General features: G+C 38.3%; 1 protein-coding gene across 1 annotated transcript in view; it reads left to right on the top strand.

Annotated features, from left to right (window-relative positions):
- The window catches only part of LOC105533368 (cytosolic carboxypeptidase 6-like), a 673407-nt gene that overhangs the window by 205818 nt on the left and 442188 nt on the right, over positions 1-25401 (top strand). The window contains 1 exon segment of the mRNA XM_011971791.1: positions 335-551. Coding sequence (XP_011827181.1) covers positions 335-551 — 217 coding nt within the window.

Genomic DNA, 25401 nt, shown 5'->3' with positions numbered 1-25401 from the left:
TTGTTTATTATTGTACATCAAGGCCTGGGCATGTGATGCCACATATGTTAGGTGCTCAAAATAAGGATAAACAAATGAAGAGAATGTATCTATTTTTGTTTAACTTTGCATTTTCCAAACAGTTGAGAAAGGGTAGCACTGAATTGTGAGCAAAGAGCTGCCAGATTCAGGTCTGTTTTAGACACTATGTGGTTTGTGTTGTCATTCTCCCAGCCCCATTACCTATGGTTCTTGATGTTACAGTTTTTCTACTAGGCATTGATTTATATGTGTTACCTTTTGAAGCTTGAACAGATGTCTCATATGCCCAAATTTCTTTGTTTATATATTTTAGGCAAAGGCTGCCACCCAAAAATGTTTACTACTACCGCTGCCCAGACCATAGGAAGAACTATGTGATGTCCTTTGCCTTTTGTTTTGACCGAGAAGAAGATATTTACCAGTTTGCTTACTGCTACCCATATACATACACTCGCTTCCAACATTACCTTGACAGCCTGCAAAAGAGAAACATGGATTACTTCTTTCGGGAGCAGCTGGGCCAGAGTGTGGTAAGGCCTGTGCCAGGTTTGGGTTACTCATTTAGAAACAGGCAATCTTGGGATAGGGACTTAGCAGTGGGTTTTTATGGAATGCAAATAATGAATAGTGGTGCTTTCCAGAACTTTTTAATAATTTACTAACTACAATTAAACAATTACATAATTAGTATTAATTTAACAATTCTTTAAAGTATTGTTTTTATTGTGTGATTTATTGCGACTGTGGGGCACCACAGTAAGATATGAGAAGAAGTCACAGAGTAAGATATGAGACAGATGGTTGTTTTTCTGAATGAAGCTGATAAAGCTCTCTAGCAAAATACAAAAGTTAGGTGAATCCCAAAACCTCTGAGAGAAAAGGAGACTTTTACTAGGTGTTACAAAAGGTATGAAAGCATTTTATTACTGTGAGCTTCTGATATGAAGAACACATTTCTTAGTGAACCAAACTTGCCTGCAGTACAGGTTAGCAAGTGGTGTGCAGTTTGGTTGTGATGGCCACAGTGTGCTCTGTCTCTGTCATCCATCAGTTTCCGACTCTTTTTTCCTGCTCCAGGTTTAGTTTCCTGGGTCTAGAGATTTCAGTTTCCCATTCCATAATAGTTCCCTATTGCTGATGTGACAAACTACCACAAACATGGTAGTATAAAACAACACAAAATTATTTTCTTATACTTCTGGGAGCTAGAAATACAAAATGAGTCTCACTGGGCTAAAGTCAAGGTATCAGCAGATTTATGTTTCTTTTGGAGGCTCTAGGGGAGAATTTATTTCCCTGCCTTTTCCAGCTTCTAGAGGCTGCTTGCATTTCTTAGTTTGTAGTTCCCTTCCATCTTAAAAGCCATCAGTGGCTGGTTGAGTCTTTTTCATGCTGTATCACTTTGATATGAACTCTCTGTCACTTATAAGGATCTTTGTGCTTATAATGAATTTACCCAGATAAATCCAGGTTAATCGCCATATAGCAAGATCTTTAACTTAATTACATCTGTGAAGCCCCTTTTGTTATGTGAGGTAACATAGTCACAGGTTCTGAGGATTAGGAGTTAGACATCTTGTGTTGGGGAGTGGTGCATTATTTTGCCTACCACAAGGCATGATATAGAGAAAAGTCCAAAAAAGTTTTTTTTTTTTTTTTTTTTTTTTTTTTTTTTTTTTTTTTTTTTTTGAGATGGAGACTCACTCTGTCACCCAGGCTGGAGTGCAGTGGAGAGATCTCGGCTCACAGCTCACTGCAACCTCCGCCTCCCAGGTTCAAGCAATTCTCCTGCCTCAGCCTCCCGAGTAGCTGGGATTACAGGCATGCGCCACCACACCCAGCTAATTTTTATATTTTTAGTACGGACAGAGTTTCACCATGTTGGCCAGGCTGATCTCAAACTCCTGACCTCAGGTGATCCACCTGCCTTGGCCTCCCAAAGTGCTGGGATTACAGGTGTGAGCCACCGCACGTGGCCTCTTCCTACTTCCCTCTCTTCCTCTTGTGCCCAAACTAGGATCTGAAGTTGTTCTCCATACTGAATTCATAGGTTTTACTCTTTGTTGTCAGTAATACTTTGGTTGCTGAATAAGAATAAGCAGGTGCTAATTTGGTTTTATGTTTTACTCTTCAAAAAGTGTGGATTGTGCCCCTAAAAGAGGCATATTGGACGGGCTCTAAACGTTCTAAATGAAGATACTGGTGAAATTGGCAGAAGATATGGTACTTGGGGTTCTGATATGTGTTGGTAGTTAAATGGACTCAGTCTAGTGACTGTGAGTTTCACATAAAAGTGAGACCTATTTCTAAATAAATCCAGGATACCTCAAAAAAGAGAGCAATAAAGAGGGCCTATGTGCAACTCAGGTACCTGAGAGACAAATCTGGTCATGTTATTCTTGTAGTCTGAGATTCTGCATGCACTATGATTTTCCTAAATATCTTTTCTGTACTCCAACCTTCTTCCCAACAGTGCTTCTCATGGTATCTTCCCATTTGTATCTGTTGCCTATATATTTTGAACTGAAAATTGGTATACATGATGTATGAGTCAGCATGCTAGCAGGAAACAGACGGCAGCCTCAAATTACGACAATTTAAGGAAGGTTTAATAAATGGGCTGTTTACGAGGTGTGGGCAATGCATGCAATGACAAGGTATAGTGAAATTCTCTAGGGCTAATAACAACTGAAATGGAATAAAGGGAAGGAATGGTTAACAGAACACAATAGTAGAGAGTCATTTAGTGGGTCATGTCGGAAAGAATTAGTGACCTTCAGTTAAGGTGCACAGTTAGCCTGAGATAACTCCATAGAGAGTGCTGAGAAAAATAAATATATAGACCTCATTCTCTTACTTATATCTGATCTTCTTCTAGGAGTCCATATTGGCCAACACAACCAGAATCCAGAGAACAAAGAGCCCATTGATGTAATTCATACAGATCAGCCTCCTAGGGAAAATAAAAGGGTATAGATGGGTGGAGAGTAGATGTAGAGGAATATATAGAATACATTAAGTGCACCTGGTCCAATTAACAGTATATTACTGAACAGTGAGATTATTTGAGAAGGGATTGTCAGAAAAATTCTGAGATTAATATTTGCTAGACATATGAATTATGATTTTTTTAAGAGAATGGGAAGTTCATTCATTACTCATAACTTTTAAGGCAGGATCTGTACATTTCACTCCTGTGCCCACCCCAACTTTCTCTTAGATTTATGACAGCCAGAATGTAAGGTGCACAATGAATGTTTATTGAGTGAATGATTGAAACAATGAAAAAATGAATTAAGAACATGTCTGGAAGCAGTGTGAAAAGCTGAGAACAACAGAAAGCTAATAAGAAAAACAATAGGATCAGTTAAGCTTTCAATAATAGATATTCAAAATAACATATATAAAATAACAACAACTTAAACAAGATAGACATTTATTTCTTTTCAATGTAAAAGTCTAAATGCAGGCAATCCACAACTAATTTTGTGGCTCTACTCCTTGAAAGCCTCAAAGAGTCAGGTTCTTTCAGCTTTCTTCTCTGTCATCCTTGGAATGTGGCCCTCAACCTCATGATTCAATATGGAATTCTACCATGATATCTGTAGTCCATGCAGCAGGATGAAGGGGATGGTGGAGAAAGAAGAAGCAGTTTTGTGGCATTGTCATTTACTAGAACTCATTCACATTTAACTAAAGGAAGGACAAGAAATGAAGTCTTTGTTCTGAGTAGCCCGGTTTTAGCTAAAAATTGGTGGTCCTCTATGTGGGAGAATTGACATTGAGGGATAGCTTAAAGTCTCTGCCACAGGAAATCTGAATTCTGCTTTCAGCTCTAACATGAAACTACTTGTATTACCTTGAATTCTATGTTCCCTTTCTGGGGATAATTTTTTCACCTATAAAGTGAGAAAATTGGACTTGAATAGAAGTTTTCAGATTATCCTTGAGGAATTCCTCAGTTGGAAAAAGTAATAGTTTGAAACTCCTGTCCTACTTCAGAGCCTGTGAGAGATACTGTGGAGATATATAACAAGGTATACATACAAGTCTTCATATACTTCCAGGAGCATATTCTGTACCGGGGAAAAAGGGCATGTCCAAATAGCTCTGATACTTTAAAAAATATATAATTAAGGATATAATGAGTTGTTTAAGGAGTTAACAATAAAAATAAATGTCATGGAGAATGTCTTTAAAAGCTAAAGATTTTGTTTTTTTTTGTTTTTTTTTGTTTTTTTTGGAGACGGAGTCTCGCTTTGTCGCCCAGGTTGGAGTGCAGTGGCCGGATCTCAGCTCACTGCAAGCTCCGCCTCCCGGGTCTATGCCATTCTCCTGCCTCAGCCTCCCGAGTAGCTGGGACTACAGGCGCCCGCCACCTCGCCCGGCTAGTTTTTTGTATTTTTTAGTAGAGACGGGGTTTCACTGTGTTAGCCAGGATGGTCTCGATCTCCTGACCTCGTGATCCGCCCGTCTCGGCCTCCCAAAGTGCTGGGATTACAGGCTTGAGCCACCGCGCCCGGCAAGATTTTGTTTTAAGCCATCTTGAAAGATGGGTAGGATTACAGAGTACAGAGCTGATAATAAGGTAGCCCAGAAAGGCAGAAAAGCCAAAGCCATTGCCTGGTGGTGGTAGTTGGTTAGAAGTCTGGTTTGATTGGAATAGGGAATTTATGGGGCTACTGAAAGATAAGGCTAGACAAGAAGATTCAGGCAAAACTCTGGAAAGCCCTGATTTTCATATTGGCTACATCCTTTATTCAGATTCTACACAACACACATACTGGGTTTTTTACTTTATATAGACCATTTGATTTTTTCTCACAATAGTTTTATAGAGTAGGCAGAACTGTCCCAGTTTGGGGATCAATAATCTGAGGATAAAAAGATAAGTTTCTTCATTAAGGCCACATGACTAGTTCATATCAGGGCCAAGATTTAGACCCATGGCTTCAAACACCATGTACTGGCCCTTTGATGGACATTTTAACACCCAAAAAGATTTGTGAGACAGGGATTTACCTTATCCAAAGCAGCATTTTAAGAAAGTACATTTAATGGAAATATGGGGTGTACCTGTGCCATCTAGACTAGATCAAGGAAGCTCTGTGGGTTGGCTCAATCCTGTGTTCTGGGCCTTGATGCAGATACTAGAGATTTTAAGGCTTTCTGGCATACTTTTGCAGACAGGATGATTCTCAGTTACCAGGGAATTTGATATGGCTTGTGTCTGAAGGCATCACTGTAATTAGTTAATCCTTATTCCAATTCGGAGGGAGGGTAATTACAAGTGGGAAGGCTAAACACACCAGCATCCAGATCTTAGGGAGACCAGGCAGGAAGGAAGATTTTGAATTTTCAGTGCTAGAACTATTAATCACTATGGTCATAGCTGTCACTGGTACTAATTACATCATCCAAGAATATATTTTATTTTGTTACCAGTAACCCCTTTGAAACCTACTGAACAAAACGCCTTTGAACATGTATTTAAAACCGTGACCTGCCATTTAAGATAAGGACATCATGAGAAAGATATTTTTATTATTGTTTTAATAGCTTTATTGAGGTATAACTTGCAGTGTATAAAATTCATATATTGTAAGGGTATAATTTTATGATGTTTAGTATCTTACGATTTTTATAGAGTTGTGTGTCTATTACCACAATCTGATTTTAGAACATTTCCATCATCTCAAAAAGTTCCCTTGTTAATTCTTACATCCAGTCCCAGCCGCAGGTAACTACCAATCTGCTGACACTATAAATTTGCCATTTCTGAACATTTCATATAAACAGAATTAGAGCATATGTAGTCATCTTATGCATCTTGCATTTTTCACTTAACACTGTAATATGGATGGACCTCAAAAATATTATAGCAAGTATCAATAGTTCATTTTAAGTGCTGAGTAGTATTCCATTGAAAGGATATACCACATTTTGTTTACCTATTCTCCAGTTCAAGGACATTTGGATGGGTTTCAGTTTGGACTTATTATGAATAATGCTGCTATGATCATTTATGTACTTATCTTTGAATGGACATATGATTACACTTTTCTTGGAGTGAAATCATTAGGAAATACAATAAGTTTATGTTCAACTTTTAAAAGATAAACTGTCAAACTGTGTTCCAAAGAGTAGTGTCATTTTATATCCTTATCAGCCATGTAGGAGGGTTACAGGAGGGTTACAGTTTCTCCAGATGCTAGCCAACGCTTGGAATTATCTGTAATTTTTGTTATAGTCTTTTAGTGGGTGTATCTCATTATGGTTTTAATTTGTATTGCCCTTTTGTCTAATTATATTGATCATTTTCTCATGTGCTTATTTTCCACTCATAAATCTTCTTTGGTGAAGTGTCAGTTCAAATCATTTGCCCATTTTTAATACTGGGTTCTCATGAGTTTCAAGAGTTTTTTCTGTATTCTAACACAAGTCTTTTGTCAGTTATATGTTTTGCAAATATTTTCCTCTAATTCATGCCTGTCTTTTCATTTATTCTGTTAACCATATCTTTTGAAGAATAAAAATTTTAAATTTGAAGTCCAATTTATCAAATGTTTAATGGATTATGCTTTTGGTGCTATTATGAATGGCAGTACCTGTGTACCAAATCCTTGCCAGCATGTCAGTGTTCTTGATTTTGGCCAATCTAATACGTGTGTAGTTGTATTTCATTGTTGTTTCAGTTTTCATTTCCGAATGACATATGCTGTGGAGCATCGTCTCATAGCTAAGAACTCTTTGTCTAACAGAAGGCCACAATGATTTGCTTTTATGTTACTTTTCTGAAATATTTATATGTTTAGCCTACATTTAGGTCTATAGTTCATTTTGAGTTAGTTTTTGTGTATGGAATAAAGTAAGGGCCTAAGTTCATTTATTTGCACATGATAATCGAATTTTTCCAGCACTGCTTGTTGAAAAGACTAATCTTTACTCAAGAATTATCTTGACAATTTTCTCTGATGCCTCTGCTCAGTTTATTTGTTTGCTTGTTTTTAATATTCCCTTTTCTTTTTTAGAACAGTTTTAGTTTCACAGCAAAATTGAGAGGAAGATACAGAGATTTCTCAATATACTTCCTGCCCCTACACATGCATAGCCTCTCCCATTATCAACAATCTTTCACCAGAGTGCTACATTTGTTACAATGGATGAACTTATGTTGACACATCATTAACACCCAGAGTCCATCATTTACCTTAGAGTTCACTCTGGGTGTTGTACATTCTATGGGTGTGGACAAATTTATAGTGGCATGTGTCCACCATTTTAATATATACAGATTATTTTCATTGTTCTAAAAATCCTCTGTACCTCATCCTTCCCTTCCCATAACCCCTGTCAACCACTGATCTTTTTAATGTCCCCATAGTTTTTTCTTTTCCAGAATGCCATATAGTTGAAATTTGTATAGCCTTTTCAGATTGGCTTCTTTTGCTTCGTGATATGCACTTAAGTTTACTCCATATCTTTTCATGACATGATAGCTTATTTTTTAGCACTGAAAAAGAGTCCATTGTCTGGATATAATACAGTTCATTTATCTTCCTATTGAAGGATATCTTAGTTGCTTTCAGGTTTTGGCAGTTATGATAAAGCTGCTGTAAACATCAGCATTCAGGTTTTCATGTGGGCATAAATTTTCAGCTCCTTTGGGTAAATTCCAAGGAGTCCAATTGCTGGATCATATGGTAAGAGTAGGCTTAGTTTTGTAAGAAATCACCAAAGTGTCTTCCAAAGTGACTGTACCATTTTACATTCCCAGTTAGCAATGAATGCAAGTACCTGTGCTCCACATCCTTGCCAGCATGTAGTGTTGTCAGTGTTCTTGATTTTGGCCATGCTAATAGGTGTGTACTGTATCTCATTGTTGTTTCAATTTGCATTTCCCAAATGACATATGATATAAAGCATCTTCTCATAAGCTTGTTTGTCATTTGTATATCTTCTTTTGTAAAGTATCTGTTAAGGTCTTTGACCCGTTTTTAATTGGGTTGTTTGTTTTCTTATTGTTGAGTTTTATATAGTTTGATTTTTTCTTTCCTATTTTAAGCCCTAATTGCCAGGGAATCAACCCTGTGTTTATGTAGGTTAAAGGTAAGCTACTATTGGGCTAAGGTTATGTTCAGCCACCCTGAGCCAGTAAGGCTTCTATCTTCTGCTGGTGGATCTGTGTGTGAGGAGGAAGTATATTCAAACTTTGGGCAGTTTTCAAGTCTGCTTTACTTTCCCTTTCATGTTGTGTTGCCTGTGTGCATACGTGTAGCCTCAAGATTGGTCAGAAGAATGTATTATATGAGTAGTAGTATTATTAAATACCTACCATGTAACTAGCATTATCTAGACTCTGAGGATACAGCAGTGAAAACAGGTTCATGTCTTCATGAGAGTTACATTATGGTAGGAAGAGACAGACAATATTGGAGTAATTAAATCAGCAAAGAGGATCAGTTTGGAGAGTAAGATTTCATTTAGAAGGTAGCACTTAAAACTGAGATATGTAAGTATTGTCTTCTCCCATTTGCATTTTTAACATGGAGATTTAATGAGATTAAGTAATTTGTCTACATCATGCAACTGGAGTTTGAAGCCAAGTCTTTGTGAACTTTATAATTATTTAGTGAATTCTTGCAAAGCTGTTCTTTAACACTACAAATATCTGGTGAGCATCTTCTGCCTGCCAAGTTCTATGTTGGATGCTGGGGAGAGAAGATTAATACAAAACACATTCTGTCCCTGAAAAGAACGCAATATAATGGGTGACATAGATGTAAAAATGAATAAAAAGGTAAGATCTGGTATGATACAAGTAGTGGGCAGAGAAGGGGCACAAGGGAGTGAATGAAGACTTAAGGAAGGAGGCATCTTTACTTGAGTATTGAACATGTGTAAAGAGGCTGAGATGCTATGGTGTGTCCTGACAGTGTTACATGACTCCTTGTGACAAAAGCACAGGGTCAGCCTAAGAATAGGAAGGGTGGTGACAGAGGATGCAAGAGAAATAAGTAGAAGCCATGTGAGGAGGACCTTGAATGCCAAGTTAAAGAATTTGAACTGTATCCTGAGGGAAGCTAGGAACCAAGCAAGAGGCAGTATGATCATTGTGACACTTAACCCTTACATCTCTAAACTTCCCCTGCTGGTGGCAGCTTACCCTTCTAATAAGAAGACAGGCTGTCTAGCTGGCTTTCCTTCCCACAGGCAAAGATCTTCGTTAGCCAAGAGTACCAGGAGGAAAACCACCAAGACTACATGTATAGTAATAGGAATGACAAAAGAAAACCTTAAGAAGTTGGCCTCTCTGATCTTAACACCTCAAAAGAATCTCTAGAGCTGCCAATGATTATAGGGATTTCATTTAAACTTAGCAAATATATTAATCATCTCCTATGGACAAAGACCTAAGCTATAAAAACCAGCATCTTCTTTTAACATTCGAGAAACCTGACTTTTCAGTCTCAGCTCACACATGGCCTCAGCAGCCATGCTCCATCCCAATGACAAGGAAGACCCACTATCCTCAAAACAGCTCCCTCCCTGTAACTTCCTCTCTTTGATTCTAGCCCCATCCTCTGGGCCTACCTTGCAAGTACTTGCTCTTTTAGCTCATAATCAGGCCTGTAAAGATACCAAGACAAGGCTGAAGCATCAATTGCTTGAGGCCAAGAGTTCAAGACCAACCTGGGCAATATAGGGAGACCTCATCACTACAAAAAATAAAAACAAAATAGCTGAGCATAGTGGTGTGTGCCTGCAGACCCAGCTTCTCTGAGGCAGGGAGATTGCTTGAGCCCAGGAGTTCAAGGTTTTGGTGGGCTACAATTGTGCCACTGATCTCCAGCCTGGCAACAGAAGGAGACTCTGTCTTTAAATAAATAAATAAATACATAAATAAGCAAACAAATAAGACAAGGATATCAAGACACTGACTACGTACCCTTGATGAGTCTTCTCTTCTACAAACTAATCTCTCTTTTCTCCTACCCCCAGAGAATTCAACATTTCTTTATATTCCATGGTGTCAAACATTTTACCTTCTTTGTCATTCTTCTTTGGACATGATCCAGGTTGTTATTTTCTTCTTAAAATGCTAGCACTGAATATAAAACTACACAGGGAATCTAAGCATGTACAGCAGAATAGGACTATTGCCTTATCTTGCTCTGGATGTTAGATCTCTAGAAATGCAGTCGGAATTTACATTAGCTTCTTTGGGCAGGCAGGCCTCTCTATAATAGATATTTTTGTTGCTATTCTTTAAATAAATATATTTTTATTTATCTGATATTCTCTTTTTAATAAACCTCTTATTTTTAAAATTGATTTAAATTTATTTATGTTGTTTTTTTCCCATGTTTATTTTAGATTCAGGAGGTACATATGCAGGTTTGTTCCCTGGGTATATTGCATGATGCTGAGGTTTGGAGTACAATTGATGGCATCACCCAGGTACTCAGCATAGTATCCAATAGTTAGTTTTTCAAGTATCCAACAGTTTTTCAAAGCTTGCCCCACTCCCTCCTCCCACCTAGTAGTCCCCAGTTTGTATTGTTGCCATGTTTATGTCCATGAGACCCCAGTGTTTAGCGGTCATTTATAAGTGAGAACATGCATAAATCTCTTATTTCAAAATAATTTTAGATTTATAGAAAGTTGGAGAGATAATATAGAAATTGTTCATATGCCCTTTGTGACAGTAGGTAGGTGGTCAGGCATGAGCAGGGCAGGAGAGAGCTCCCCACCTCCACACATACACACACACCAGGGGTATCAGGTGACAATCAGGTGATGGTCAGGCTGTTGTTAATTGTCGCTCTAAAGTAATAATTGGTCACAGCTGGTGCCAGGGAACGGCAGTCTCCTAATAGAAAACACCTGAAACTGGTATTGAACAGCTTTCCATTATGGTCTCAGGAGCTGGGTGAGTGGGCTCAAGCGTGCACATGCAGAAAGCCCACCAGGGAAGAATCAGGAGAAAAGTAATGCAAGACGCCAGAAGTATGTCAACATATAAAACCCCAAGCCAAAAAGTCAAATCATGCACTTGTCTTTCACCCTCTTGACCCCTCCAAGTGTACTTTCTTTTCTTCCTTTCATTCCTGCTCTAAAACTTTTTAATAAACTTTCACTCCTGCTTTAAATCTTGCCATGGTCTCTCCTTCTGCCTTATGCCCCTCAATCAAAGTCTTTCTTCTGAGGAGGCAAGAATTGAGGTTGCAGTAGACCTGCGTGACTTGGATACCTTCCACTGGTAACACCTTCACCCAGTTTCCTCTAATGTTAATATCTTACACAACCATGGAGGATGTGTCCAAAGTAAGAAATTAACATTGGTTCATTACTATTAACTAAAACACATAACTGTATTCAGATTTCACCAGTTTTTCCACTAATATTTTTCTTTTTCTTTTTCTTTCTTTTTCTTTTTCTTTTTCTTTTTTTTGAGACAGAGTCTCGCTCTGTCACCCAGGCTAGAGTGCAGTGGCATGATCTTGGCTCACTGCAAGCTCTGCCTCCCGGGTTCACACCATTCTCCTGCCTCAGCCTCCCGAGTAGCTGGGACTACAGGTGCCCGCCACCACGTCCAGCTAATTTTTTGTATTTTTAGTAGAGGCAGGGTTTCACTGTGTTAGCCAGGATGGTCTTGATTTCCTGACCCTATGATCCTCCCGCCTCGGCCTCCCAAAGTGCTGGGATTACAGGCATGAGCCACCACACCTGGCCTCCACTAATATTTTTCTATTCTAGGATTCATCAGAATACCATATTACCTTATGGTAGATTTTAAAAGAAAGCCTCTATACTTACCCTGATACAGTATGACTTATTGATTTTAGTCCTTTATTACAATCTGTTGTGATAATTTTGATTCTTAGATACTCTTATCTGCAGGCTTAGTGATTTCACTCAGAAATTTTAGAGTACATACTTGTATTAGCCCATTCTCACGCTGATAATAAAGACATACCCAAGACTGGGTAATTTATAAAGGAAAGAGGTTTAATTGATTCACTGGTAGGCCTCAGGAAACTTACAATCATGGTGGAGGGGGAAGCACATCCTTCTTCACGTGGTGTCAGCAAGGAGAAGTGCTGAGCAAAAAGGGGGAAAGCCCCTTATAAAACCATCAGATCTGGTAAGAACTCACTCTCTATCAGGAGAACAGCATGAGGGTAGCTGCCCCATGATTAAATTACCTCCTACTGGGTCTCTCCCACAACACATGGGGATTATGGGAACTACAATTCCAGGTGAGAGCTGGGTAGGGACACAGAGCCCAACCATATCAATACTTTCTAAGTATTAATTTAAGTCAGGAATACAAGTGTTTAACAGGACAAGACCTGAGACTAAGAACAGAGACCTAGGCATATTACTGGAGACTTTACCCTAGATTGGCATTTTTACATCAGTTTTATATCAATCTCTGGGTTTGATTATGCTGCTAACCCCAGTAATATGTCATGTATGTGAAACAAGATTTTAGCTTCCTCCAAATTAATTCAATCAAATTCATTTTAGTTCAATTTTTTAGTATCTCTTATGTGCCATGTACTATGAGAGATTTAGAAATAAACAAGATATAATCCCTGTCCCCATTTCTCCATCTTGTCCATAAGGATCACATACAACATTTTGTCTGATGGTTAGTTTAATGCTATGATGAATGAGAAAGAACCAGATGGCAAAGGGCAAAATGTAGATAAAGGAGCGGTTGCTGGGGAAGGATCATGTTAGATAGGACTCTACAATAAGGCCCCTGGGTGATAGGAATCAACACTGGAACTCCAAACCCTTGTAATGGGATTGACCCAGTTCTGCAATCTTTTGGCTCCCAGATCAGGGATAGGGTGAGACAAGGATGTCCTTTATTTGAAGTCATAGTGAGAATGGTTAGGTAGCATAGGGAAGATTCTGAAAGCCCTGTCTTGAAAGATCTTCAGAATCCAGAATCCAAACCAAACTAAAAATCTGAGGAGTAAAAAAAGAAAAGAAAAGAAAGAAAAGGAAAAAGGAAGCTGAATCATGAAACCAGAGGAAAAAGAATGGAGAACACGATATAATCACAGAAAACCAGAGAGCCAGGATAAGGAAGAAGAGGAGCAGATTGAGCAAATGTACGGATATCTGAAAGGGTTGAAGTACAGAGTTTGGCAGATTCTACTACAGTCCTTGTGTGACTTGTGTGGAAAAGCAAGGATGTCAGAAAAGAGTTGAGAGAGGACTGATGACCCTGTGGGCAGGAAAGTCAAGGAGCAGAAGGCAATTCTACAGAAAACAGGCTAGAGAGGGCCAGCACAGTTCTGACCAGCACGGTAACTTCAAAATAAGCTAGTCTCCTTCTGTTCTTTCTTATTCCCGCCCCCTTTCTTCTTTTTGCCCCCTTGATATAGTTGCGACTGGTTACATGACCAAGCAAATGTATGAAAAATAATTACGTCTTTTTGGATGAATTGTAAATTGAATAATTTTTGGAAATTAGTAATCTCAATTATCAGCCCCAATCCACCTCTCAGAAGAGTTCTGTGGACTCCTATCTGCACCAAACCATGTCCTGATCAGACACTCTAAATTAAACAAGCTTAGTGGTTTTGGCTCCCTTCCAGCAGACCACTTCACAAGTCAACATTCTCATGGCATAGTTTTTATTACTCCCTCCAAAAGGAGTCCAAATTAGTTGGAGACAGATATATCCTCTCAGCATCTAGCTGAGGGGCTTCCAGTTCACCTGGCTGATTCAAATGACCCCTCCATTCCAAACCTTAACTCTGGATGAATAAGGGCCTGGGAACAAAGGTGCTGGGAATTGTGACCCTGGGTCCTCCCTCTGCTAGATAAAGGAGGCGTATGTCTGACTTACCTGAAGCTATAGAAGCCAACCGAGACTACCACACACCTGCTGCATTCCTGGGTTCCCTAGTTCAGAGAATACATTGCCATCACTCCAATTGCCCATGTCAGAAAGCTGTCCTATTTAAGTTCTTCTTTTAAGTTATTCTCATATACTACCACCAAGTATGATCAAGGCTACAACTCAGTATCCTTATAATCTGTCCCTTCCTCATCTCTGCTGCCATAGCCCTACTTCAAACTGTCAGCATGTCCCAGGAAATCACAACAGCTTCTTTAGCCAAGGGGTACAATACCTGAGGTGAACAGGTTTCCAGGCTCATTATCCTGCTCACACAGAGATATCTCAGTATTGCAATGGCTATCAGAATGTGCCAGTTCTCCTAACCATGTGCCACCTCTTCACTGATCCTGTGATGCCTGACCAAATACAGTGTAACCTCTTCACTGAACACCACCTCAGCTAGGTTGGAAGATTGCTACTTTGAGATCATTATTTCCCCTCCCTTATAAAAAGATATTATATTTAAAAATATGTTTTGAGCTTTATGGCATCAGCCTATACCACCCCCTGCCACTCCTTGTCACTCTCTTCTACTGACTTCTTGGACATTTCCATGAATCATGGAGGAGTTTGATCCATAATTGTCTTCTCTGCTACACCACTGCTACCATATTGAATGATTTCACTATCCATGTAAATGACCTATTGAACATCCACTCTGTAGTACATGATGAAATAGCAAATTCTTAATGTGATCTGCAAGGTCCTGGATCATCTGGTTTCTGCCTGATTCTTCAACCTATCTCTCTCCCACTTGCCTTGCTGCCTAGGGTCTACCCACACTGGCCTTCTTATAGTTCTTTCTGTGAGACATGGATTTTCTCCCTAACTTGTATACGCATTGACCCATCTACCTGGAATGTTCTTTCTCTATGGCCATTTGTCTAATTTCTTCCTATTCTGCTTGCAGAAGCTAATGTAAACATTTTTTTCTTCATGGAATTCTTTCTTGATATACCCTTTCTCAGACTAGTTCAAGAGCTTTTGTTATGTACTTCTGTAATATATATTCTATTTCTCTTTTAAAACACTTATCATTCTTCTGACTACTCATTCAACATTTTTCTTTAGAAGATTTTTAAGCTCCATGAGGACCAGGACCATATCTGTCTTATATACTGCTCTATGCATAAAGATTGTATGATGTCAGATGGCTCTTTATAGAAGGAACTGATGCTCTGTCTCTAGTCTCTCCCGTGCAATCTAACCTCTACACCCCTGCCAGAGAACTTCCTTTTCTCCCTTATGACTAATGATGTTGAGTAACTTTTTGTGTGCTTATTGGCCATCCATATATCTTTTTTTGAAAAAAGGCTATTCAGATCCTTTGCCCATTCTTAAATTGAGATTATTTTTTGTTTTTTTATTATTGAATTGTAGGAGTTATTCGTATATTCTAGATCCAAGTCCCTTTTCAGATATATGGTTTACAAATATGTTCTCCCATCTTGTAGGTTGTCTTTTTACTTTCTCTTTTTATTTTTAATTGACAAATAATAATTGTATATATTTATGGGATACAATGATCAAATCAGGCTGTTTCACATATCCATCACCTCACATAGTTATCATTTCTTTGTGGTGAGAACATTTAAAATCTACCCTTCTTGGTGGTGAGAACATTTAAAACATGGCAAAATCTCATCTGTACAAAAAAATACAAAATTTGGCCAGGCACAGTGTTGTGTACCTGTAGTCCCAGCTACCTGAAGGGCTGAGGCAGGAGAATTGCTTGAGCCTGGGAGGTCGAGGCTGTAGTGAGTTGTGATTGCTGCACTGCATTCCAGCCTGGGTGACAAAGTGAGACTGTTTCAAAAAACAAAGAAACAGAAAATATACTCTTTTAGCCATTTGAAATATGTAATACATTTTTATTAACCATTGTCACCATGCTGTGCAACAGACCACCAAGATTTATTTCTGCTATCTAACTGAAACTTTGTACCCTTTGACCAACATCCTCCCTTTCCCCATTCACACTCCATCACTCAGCCTCTTTTCACTTTCTTGATGGTATCATTTATAGCATAAAAGTTTTAAACCTTGATGAAGTCCAATTTATCCATTTCTTTCTTTCTTTCTTTTTTTTTTTTTTTTTTTTTTTTTTTTTTTACCTCAACTTAATCAGTTTGGGCTGCTAAAACAAAAATACCATAGACTTGGTGGCTTAAACCAACGGTCCCCAACCTTTTTGGCAGCAGGGACTAGTTTTGTGGAAGAGACATTTTCCACAGACCAGGGTGGTGGGAGTGGTTTCTTCTACCTCACATTATCAGGCATTAGTTAGATCCTCATAAGGAGCACACAACCTAGATCCCTCCCATTCACAGTTCACAATAGGGTTCGCATTCCTTTGAGAATCTAATGCCACCACTGATCTGACAGGAGACAGAGGTCAGCTGGTAATGTTCGCTGGCCTGCCACTCACCTCCTGCTGTGTGGCGTGGTTCCTAACAGGCCAGGGACCAGTATCCTGATTGGAGACCCCTGGCTTAAACAACAGAAATGTATTTCTCACACTTTTGGAGGCTCAAAGTCCAAAATCAAGTTGCTGGCAGATCTAGTATCTGTTGAGGGCCCACTTCCCAGTTTTCAGTTGGCTGTCTTGTTATATCCACATGGCAGAGAGCAGAGACAGAGAAAGCATGGTCTCTAGTGTGTTTTCATAAGAGCATTAATCCCATTCATGAAAGCTTCAGCCACAATGACCTAATTACCTCTCAAAGGCCCCATCTCCTAATAGCATCACATTGGGGATTAGAATTTCAGTACACAAATTTTGAGAGGACACAAATATTCAGTCCATAGGATGTATCTAAAAAGCAATTGCCTGGCCAAAGGTCACAAGATTTACTCCTATGTTTTCTTCTAAGAGCTTTATAATTTTCACTCTTCCATTGATGTTTATGATTCATTTTAAGTTAGTTTTAGTGGATGGTATAAGAAAATGTTCCAAGTTATGCCTGTCCCAGTACTATTTATTAAAAAAAAATGTTCTTTCCCCAACTTTATTGTCTTGGTACCCTTGTCAAAAATCAGTTGACTATAAATGTGAGAGTTTATTTCTGGATTTTCAGTTACATTCTATTGATCTATATGTCTATCCTTGTGCCAGTACAACACTGTCTTCATTACTGTAGCTTTGTAGTAAGTTTTGAAATCATTAAATGTCAGCTCTCCAGTTTTTTCAAGATTGTTTTGGCTATACTGGGTGCCTTGCATTTTTATATGAATTTTAGGATCACCTTATCAATTTCTACAAAAAAGCTAGATAAGATTTTGATAGTTATTGCATTGAATCTATAGATTAGTGTTGAGAATATTACCATATTAACAATATTTAATTTTCTGATGCATGAATGTGGGATGTTTTAATTTAGATCTTCTTTGATGTCTTTCAAAAATATTTTATAGATTTCAGTATAAGCAAGGTCTGTACTTATTTTGTTAAATTCATTCCTACATGTTTTATCCTTTTGAGGCTATTGCAAATCAAATTGTTTTCTTAATTTTGTTTTGGACTTAAATACAAATTTAGCTTTGCATTTTCGTTCTGCAACCTTTCTGAACTCATTTATTATTTATAATTGTTTTGTGTTAGATTCCTTAAGATTAATACACAAGATCATATCATCTGCAAGTAGATATATTTTTACTTCTTCCTTTTATTTCATTCTTCTGTTTCTTTTCTCACCTAATTACCTGGGCTATTAGGAATAGTCTAGTTGAATGTTAAATAGAAGTGGCAAGTGCAGACTTCTTTGCCTTGTTCCTTATCTTAGAGGTAAAGCATCCAATCTTTCACCATTAAATATGGCATTAGCCTTGGGGCTTTTTATAGATGCCCTTTATCATGTTGAGTAAGTTTTCTTCTTCTTCTAGTTTGTTGAGTATTTTCATCATGAAAGGGTGTTGGAGTCTATCAAATGATTTTTCTGTGTCTATTGAAATGATCATGTGGTTATTGTCCTTCATTTTATTAAAATTGTGTATTATGTTGACTGATTTTCAGATATTAAACCAACCTTGCATTCATGGGATAAATCCCATTTGGTCATAGTACATAATCCTTTTTATATGTTGCTGGATTCAGTCAGGTAGGATTTTGTTGAGGATTTTTGTGTTTATATTCATAAGAGATGTTGACATTCAGGGGTTTTCTTTGGTAATGTCTTTGTCTAGTTTGGGTATCAAAGTAGTCCTGGCCTCATGGAATGGTATTGACAGTTTTGTTCTTTCAGCACTTTGAATATGTCATCTCACTTTCGTCAGCCCTCTCTTGTTTCTGCTGACAAGTCAGCTATTAGTCTTATTGGAATTCCCTAGTAGGTGATGAATCATTTTTCTCTTGCTGGTTTCAATATATTCTCTTTGTGCTAAGCTTTCATCATTTTGACTATGATATGCCTGATGTGGTTCTCTATGAGTTTATCCTACTTCAAGTTTGGTGAACTTACTGGATGTATAACTATTTTTCATCATATACAGAGTGCCCCTGAGCATCTGGGCTGGTCTTCCTCTATTGGTATCACATCAAGCTATTACCCTGTATTAATCACTAGCTGATTGTTCTATTTTCCCTGGTGGCAAAAATTGTTTCACAGTCTGATCCAGTTAATATAGACCCCTTTTGCAGGGGCAAGGTATTGCTAGTCTTTCAGGCTGCTCTGCCCCCTGAAGTGTCCTTGTTAGCTATCTTTCCTCCCTAATTCTTTCTTCTAACCTTCTAGCTGGTCTGCTGTTTTTCTTATTGCTATAAATCTCATGGAATGACCAGCTTTCTTGTATTTGCTTGCCACACTAGGATCTCTGTTGTTTTTGACATTACCCTTTGGCATACATTTTACTATGACCTGTTCCAAATGAATTCAGTCCCCTTATGCAGTGTTGTAGAGTTATTTGTTCTTATTGCCTGCCATTCTCCCTGAACAGAACCTCTATGCCACTGCCCTAGAACTGGGGGCAGGGACAATGCCCTAGAGTGTTACCCCTGCTCTGTGAGCCAGGTTCTGGGTAGGGACAGTAGCCCATGGTCTTCTTGTTTTGCCTGTCTTGGTCTGAAACCTCTGTCCTGCAAATTAGCTGGGCCAAGGGCATTTGGCTTCTAGTACTCTTGGTCTACCATGCCTGGTGTAGAACTTTCATTCTATGAGTAAGGTCTGGTGGGGGAAGGAAGACTTACCTTCTTAGCAGCATCTATCTTGAATAGAGCTTCTTCAATATAGAATGGGGGTTGGGGGTGTGTGAGAGGTGCTTGTGGCCTGCCCCTCCCAAGGCGAAATCATAACTATAGACTAGGAGGTAGGTGGAGAGGGAACTAATATTCTTGATGGCATACTCTTGGAGTACAGCTTCCATCCCACTGAGTTACAGGGTGGCAAATTGAGCAGGTCATGGCTCAAATGGCTTTAAATGACTTTAAATGATTGTTTTTAAAAATAATTTTTAGGCTGGGCATAGTGGCTCACGTCTATAATCCCAGCACTTTGAGGGGCCAAGGCGTGTGGATCACCTGAGGTCAGGAGTTCAAGACTAGCCTGGCCAACATGGTGAAACTTTGTCTCTACTAATAATACAAAATAATTAGCTGTGCCTGGTGGCACACACCTGTAATCTCAGCTATTTGGGAGGCTTAGGCAGGAGAATCACTTGAACCTGGGAAGCGGAGGTTGTAGTGAGCCGAGATCACGCCATTGCACTCCAGCCTGGGTGACAAGAGTGAAACTCGGTCTCAAAAAAGAAAAAAAAAATAGCAGTTAAATGGTTGTTTTGCTGGGAAAAAGGTATGCTGTGCTCCTTATACCACCATTCTGAAAGTTAATCTCTGCTGCAAAAAGCCTCTTTACACACAGCCTAGTTCATTGACTGTTTTGACTTAAGTCCTCTGTTGGGCCCTCATTACAAATACAAGAAAATCCAATCAATTTTATTAGAATTAAATAATTTGCCTTCTCCCCTTTACTGTCCCCTCCCACAAAACCAATAAGTGAACCATCAGTTGATATAAAGGGGAAAAATTAAATGAACAAATTATTCATTAAACAAATATTTATGAATCACATGTTATGAGATAGGAAATACTGGGAACTAAGGATATAGATGTGCTTCAGAAGTGGTTCTTATTTTTATGAGCTCATAATTAAATAGGGAAGAGAAATGCAAGAACAAACAAAAATTCTGCACCATTTAAGTTCATAATAGAAATATTCAGGATATCTGGTGAGCTGCTGAAATGAAGTCATTATGTTTGGTTGTGCATTGTGTGAGGACAGGGACCATGCCTAATTCAAGCACAGATATGCATTCTAAAGTGGTTCTCAGTGACTGTATATTGACTAACTGCATCAATAAATGACAGAATTAGATGAAATTTGGCCCAGTTCAAATGCCATTTCTCTAAAAATTATCCTTGATTCCCCTCAGCTATAAGTGAGCTCATCAGCAATTTCTCTTACTTTCTATAGACTCCTAGTATTTCTTGCCCTATTTTATGACTCCGTTGTGTATATCAAATTTCTTTTTCTAAATTGGTTGCTCCTTGAGTTTAGGAACTGTGCCTGGTTTGCCTTTAGAGTTCTTTTTTGGGCCTGACACAGGGGAAACTCAATAAATTTAATGTAACGTATATTATTTTAAATGCCTTGAAAGAACAAGCAAGAACTGAGACAACTTTCTCCCTTTCTTATTCTAGGGCAGTGGACTCTGTATGTAGAGGGAAATGGTAGGATATTACACTGTGTAAACCAGAGCTCAATTTTTATGCAATCTATTTATTTTGAACCTGAGTTTTTCCAAGAATCTCACATAGATATAAATATACAAAACCATCCCAAGCCAGATCTTATGGGGGCAATGACAATGTTGTAAAACTGATTTGTGATAGTAGAGGCACACTTGGTAAATTTACTAAAAATCATTAAATTGCACACTTGAAATAGATGACATATTACATGTAAAAAATGCTTCAATAAAGTTGAAAAAACTCCCATTCTCTGAGCAAATGCCAAATATGAACCTCTTTTAGCAAGATTTTATTAATCAGTCTAGAGATTACAGAAAGCAAAGATGGATATGAAAATAATAAATCCAGAAACTCCACAGCCCACTTATTTTTTATTAAATATTTTTATACTATGAATGCAATTTTCTCAAGTTTGTGAGATATTTTTGTATTTAGGGCATGTCTATGACTGAGGCAGGTAGAGAAGTCAGGCTGTTAGAGCTGTAATTCCTTTTTATTACCTTTGGGTATGGTCACACTTTGTCACCTCCTCTGAAGCCACAGTTTCACTTGGTTGAATCAGAAGATATATAACATTAGGTCACAAGGCAATTTCTTTTATGTGTGTAATAGAATGTCATAGCCAAGAAGAATCCTAAGGTCTTCTAGTTCTAGAGTTTTAAACTGTGTTCCCCATATCCCTGAGGAGGAGTGAGGGCTCTGACTTCTCTTGTCCTTTCTGCCAAATACACTGGAACATCCTGTTTATTGGCCTTCTCCATAAACTTAGTTTGAAGAAAGGACTTAACTGCTAATGTTTAAAGGCCTCTCTCTCTTTCTGTGCTGGAGACAGAGGGTCCAGAAAAGGGAGATAACTTTCCTGAGTCACCCAGTGAAATAGTAGGACAAGTTGAGTTGGAAACACAGCTGCTGGCTTCTAGATTAGCCTCTGTCCACTGCAACTCCCTCCTCTTACTTCCAGACCTATTTGCAAGGTTTTCTTGTTTGTTTATCCACTCTCTGCAAACATTAACTGAGTATGTTCAAGGCAGTAAGAAAGAAATTAGGTGCATAAGTTAATATAGTATGGGTTACATAGGTTAGAACCTTAACTCTGCCACTTATTCACTATGTAACTTTGGACCAGTTACTTAAACTCTTCGTGCCTCTTTTCCTCATACATTAGCACCCTCTACCCCAATACATGTCCAGAGAAACCCCCTATTAGTTAAAATGTAAGTAGAAAGATCATCATGGTCAGAGCCATATGGGGATTTGAATTTTGGCTATGTCAAATAACCTCTCTAGACTCACCAGCAAACTAGACATTGTGACTTAGCTTAAGGATTTCTCTGATGACAAGAGGCTTCTAGTAGATATTGGATAATAGAAGTGAAATTGAATTGTTTGTAAGTTCTTGGATATAATGCATTTGTAATACCATATCTCCCTTATCAGACTCCAAGCTCCCCGAAGGCATACAATTTGTCCTATAAAAATTAAACCAGCTAACATTTATGTAGTGCTTACTACATGTCAGACATGATAATAGGTTGTTTATTTTCTCAATCAAACCTTCAGCAACTTTATGAAGCCGATACTGTTATTTTCCCCATTTTGAAAATGGGGAAACTGAGGCACAGAAAGGTTAAGTAACTTGTCCAAGATTACCATACTAATAAGTGGAATACTTGTATAGAAGAAATTAAGGAGTAGATGATTGATGAGGAATGAGAAAGGAACATGAAACCCTGGTTAGGGAATCAGAAAGAATTGCTATGGGGAAGTAACATTTGAACTCTATCTTAGAGGGTATATAATGGGTGGGAGCATGGCATATTGGAGATGTGGTAAAGAATATAGATTGGAAAGACATCTAGAAAGTTAGATGATTCTCTCTGTCATGTTCAGGATTGGCTGAAGTCTGTGGAGAAGGAGGTTTGAGAATGTGAGGAGGAAAGACAAACCATATTAATCCATTAAAAATATATTGTGAGCCAACCATATGAAAAATCGGCTAGGAACTAAGGCAGATACACTATCTATGATTAACTGTAATTTCTTTTTGTTAGTAAACTCAACTATTATCAAAATTAATTATCTAAGCATTAACTTTTCTTCATCTTCTTGATTGACCCTACGTCTTGGTCAGCTGCAGATACCTTGCCAATTGCTCTCAGTTACTAGCATTTGCCTCTCAGAGTGAAAGGTACAGCAGCCTCCTGCTTAAGCAAGTGGGAGACTGAGCTTAGTTTCACATGATACTTTCAGATTAAAGCTATTAAGAAAGCCAAAGTTCCTTGAAAAATCATTGAGGTAATGTCCTTGCATATTTTAATTGGAGGGCAGAGGTAGGCCAAGGAAGAAGGCATAGATAAGAAGGGTATGGTTTTAGATGTTAGGCAGTTTTGGATTCTGCCATTTATAATATTGGTGGCTATGAATAAATTATATGTGATAAGTTAATGACCATGGATAAGTTACCTGTAGCTGACCTTTTGGAGTCCAGGGCTTCTCACCTTCTAAACAAGGATAGTAAATACAGCTTTGCAATGTTGTCAAGAGGTTGCAATTAGAGTTAATATAGTAGAGTGCTGTCATATAAGGAGTGCTCAACAAATAATGATTATTGTGGCTTTTATTGGTAAAGGCCAATATTTGAAATCTTAAAATCATAGTATTTTGGAGATAGAAGATCTGAATAAATCATTTGGCCCAACCTACTCTTGGGCCTATTCCAATTTTTGAAACTGAAATTGAGGGCAAGGGACTCACTCAATTCACACAGTTGGATAATGCCAAAGCCTGAATGAGCTGCTGGATCTCCAGTACCCCCTGATTCTGGGGCCTTAAAGATACCCATGCTAACTGAGCCTGCCTCATTAGTTGCTGGCCCAGACCTGAACTTTGACTACAGTCTTGGCTTTTGTCATCTAAGCCCCATCCTGATTTGATGAGGCTTCCAGGCTTCAAGCTAGAACAGACTCTCAGCATACCTTCCTGCTCCCAAGATGGCCTGAGCCCTTCTCCATTCCTAAGTTAAGAGTAAGGATGACCAGGTAAGTAGACAGAGCTTTTCTCTTGTTGACTCAGGTCTATGGTCAACATAGATTCTCCATTTCAATGACGTAACCCTTTTACTATGCTTTCAGTATGGCTTAATGGAAAGACCAAGGGCTTTTATTTAAGAAGGACTTGATTTTTAGTGCTGCTTGCACTGTTTTCAACATGTATCCCTGGACAAGTTCATTAAACTCTTTGATCCCCAGTTTCCTCATTTGTAATTTGGAATTCTTCATAATTGTTAGGAATTATTAGGAAAATTAAATGAGTGACTAGCAAAGAGCCTAGCATAGTGCTGGTACACAGTAGGTATTCCACAAACATATACATGAATAGTAATATCCACCTTATTAATATCTATTTCTCAGAATGACATTTGTATGTGCCTTAAATAAATTAATTCTTCCAGATGGACCCATCTATTTTGCCAAGAAGAGTAAGTTCACATGTCAATAGGAATTGAGGAGAAGGTTACAGGGGCTGAGAGAGGCATTATACAGTTTATCAAGGAATGACCTCCAACTCATTATTGCTAGATAAACTATCATTATAGCAGTCCTGGATGTGGGTCTCCCCCATTAGCCAGAGAAGTCTACAAGAGAAGTGTTTGGATTTTATTCCTCTTTGTGGCTGCAAAGAGGTAGGTGTGACTGATGAATGCTCAGTAGATTCTCAAAATATGTTTGTCAAATCTATTAATTTATATCTGTTTTAAAAGGAGAAACTGCTAGGAATATTCAGTTTCCTTATTTGCCTTCCCACCGAGATATTATTTCAGAAAATGGAACATAGAAATTCTACCTTTTTTTCTCAATAGCATCTTGGATTGGAATAATTTCTTGAATTCTGGATTCTTGTTTTCTAAATTATTTAACTTCATCCCGCACTATCATTTGATTTTTCTGGCTTATGTACCATACATTGGCATTAAAACACAATTATTTTGCTAAGAAGATAATGGAGGTTTCCAGTATCTTTCCTACATTAAAGTGGATAAGATATTAATATGCACTGCAACCATTTGAATCAGTCTTCTCTTTTTCATTCAATAATATTCATACATATTTTAAATTTCTTAACTTTTTCTAACTAGGTCAGCAGAATATTACTCAATCTTGATACTGTTTGTTCAGGCTGCCATTTCACAGGGATGGAGGGAAAACAGATGGCTGGGAGTCTTTATTTGTTTCTCCAATTCATGATACCTGCACTACAGGCAGTTGAAACAATTGAAGTTTGGACCCAAAAAGACCCTGAAACATTAGTCTTCTAACACCCTACTTTCCCAGCTGAGAAAACCAAGGTCTAAGGAAAGAAAATGTGTAAAGTTCCTAGCAGCATGACCTTGATTTTCTGATTGGGAGTCTTATGCTCTTTGAATGTCAACAAAGAGGAACCATTTTCTCCCACATACTATCTCTTGGTCAGTGTTCGCTGCTATGACGAAGTACCATAGACTAGGTGGTTTATAAAAAACAGGAATTTTTTACTCACAGTTCAAGAGGCTGGAAGTCTGAGGTAAGGGTGCCAGCATAGTTGGCTTCTTTTAAGAGCTGTCTTCCAGGTTGCATATTGCTGACTTCTTGCTGTATCCTCACATGACAGAGAGAATCTAGTCTTTTTGGTTCCTTTTAAAGTCACTAATCCCATTCATGAGGGCTCTACCCTT

Source organism: Mandrillus leucophaeus, unplaced genomic scaffold, assembly GCF_000951045.1.
Source record: "Mandrillus leucophaeus isolate KB7577 unplaced genomic scaffold, Mleu.le_1.0 Scaffold1248, whole genome shotgun sequence".
Lineage (NCBI taxonomy): Eukaryota > Metazoa > Chordata > Mammalia > Primates > Cercopithecidae > Mandrillus > Mandrillus leucophaeus.
This window is presented reverse-complemented; position numbering and strand designations above follow the sequence as displayed.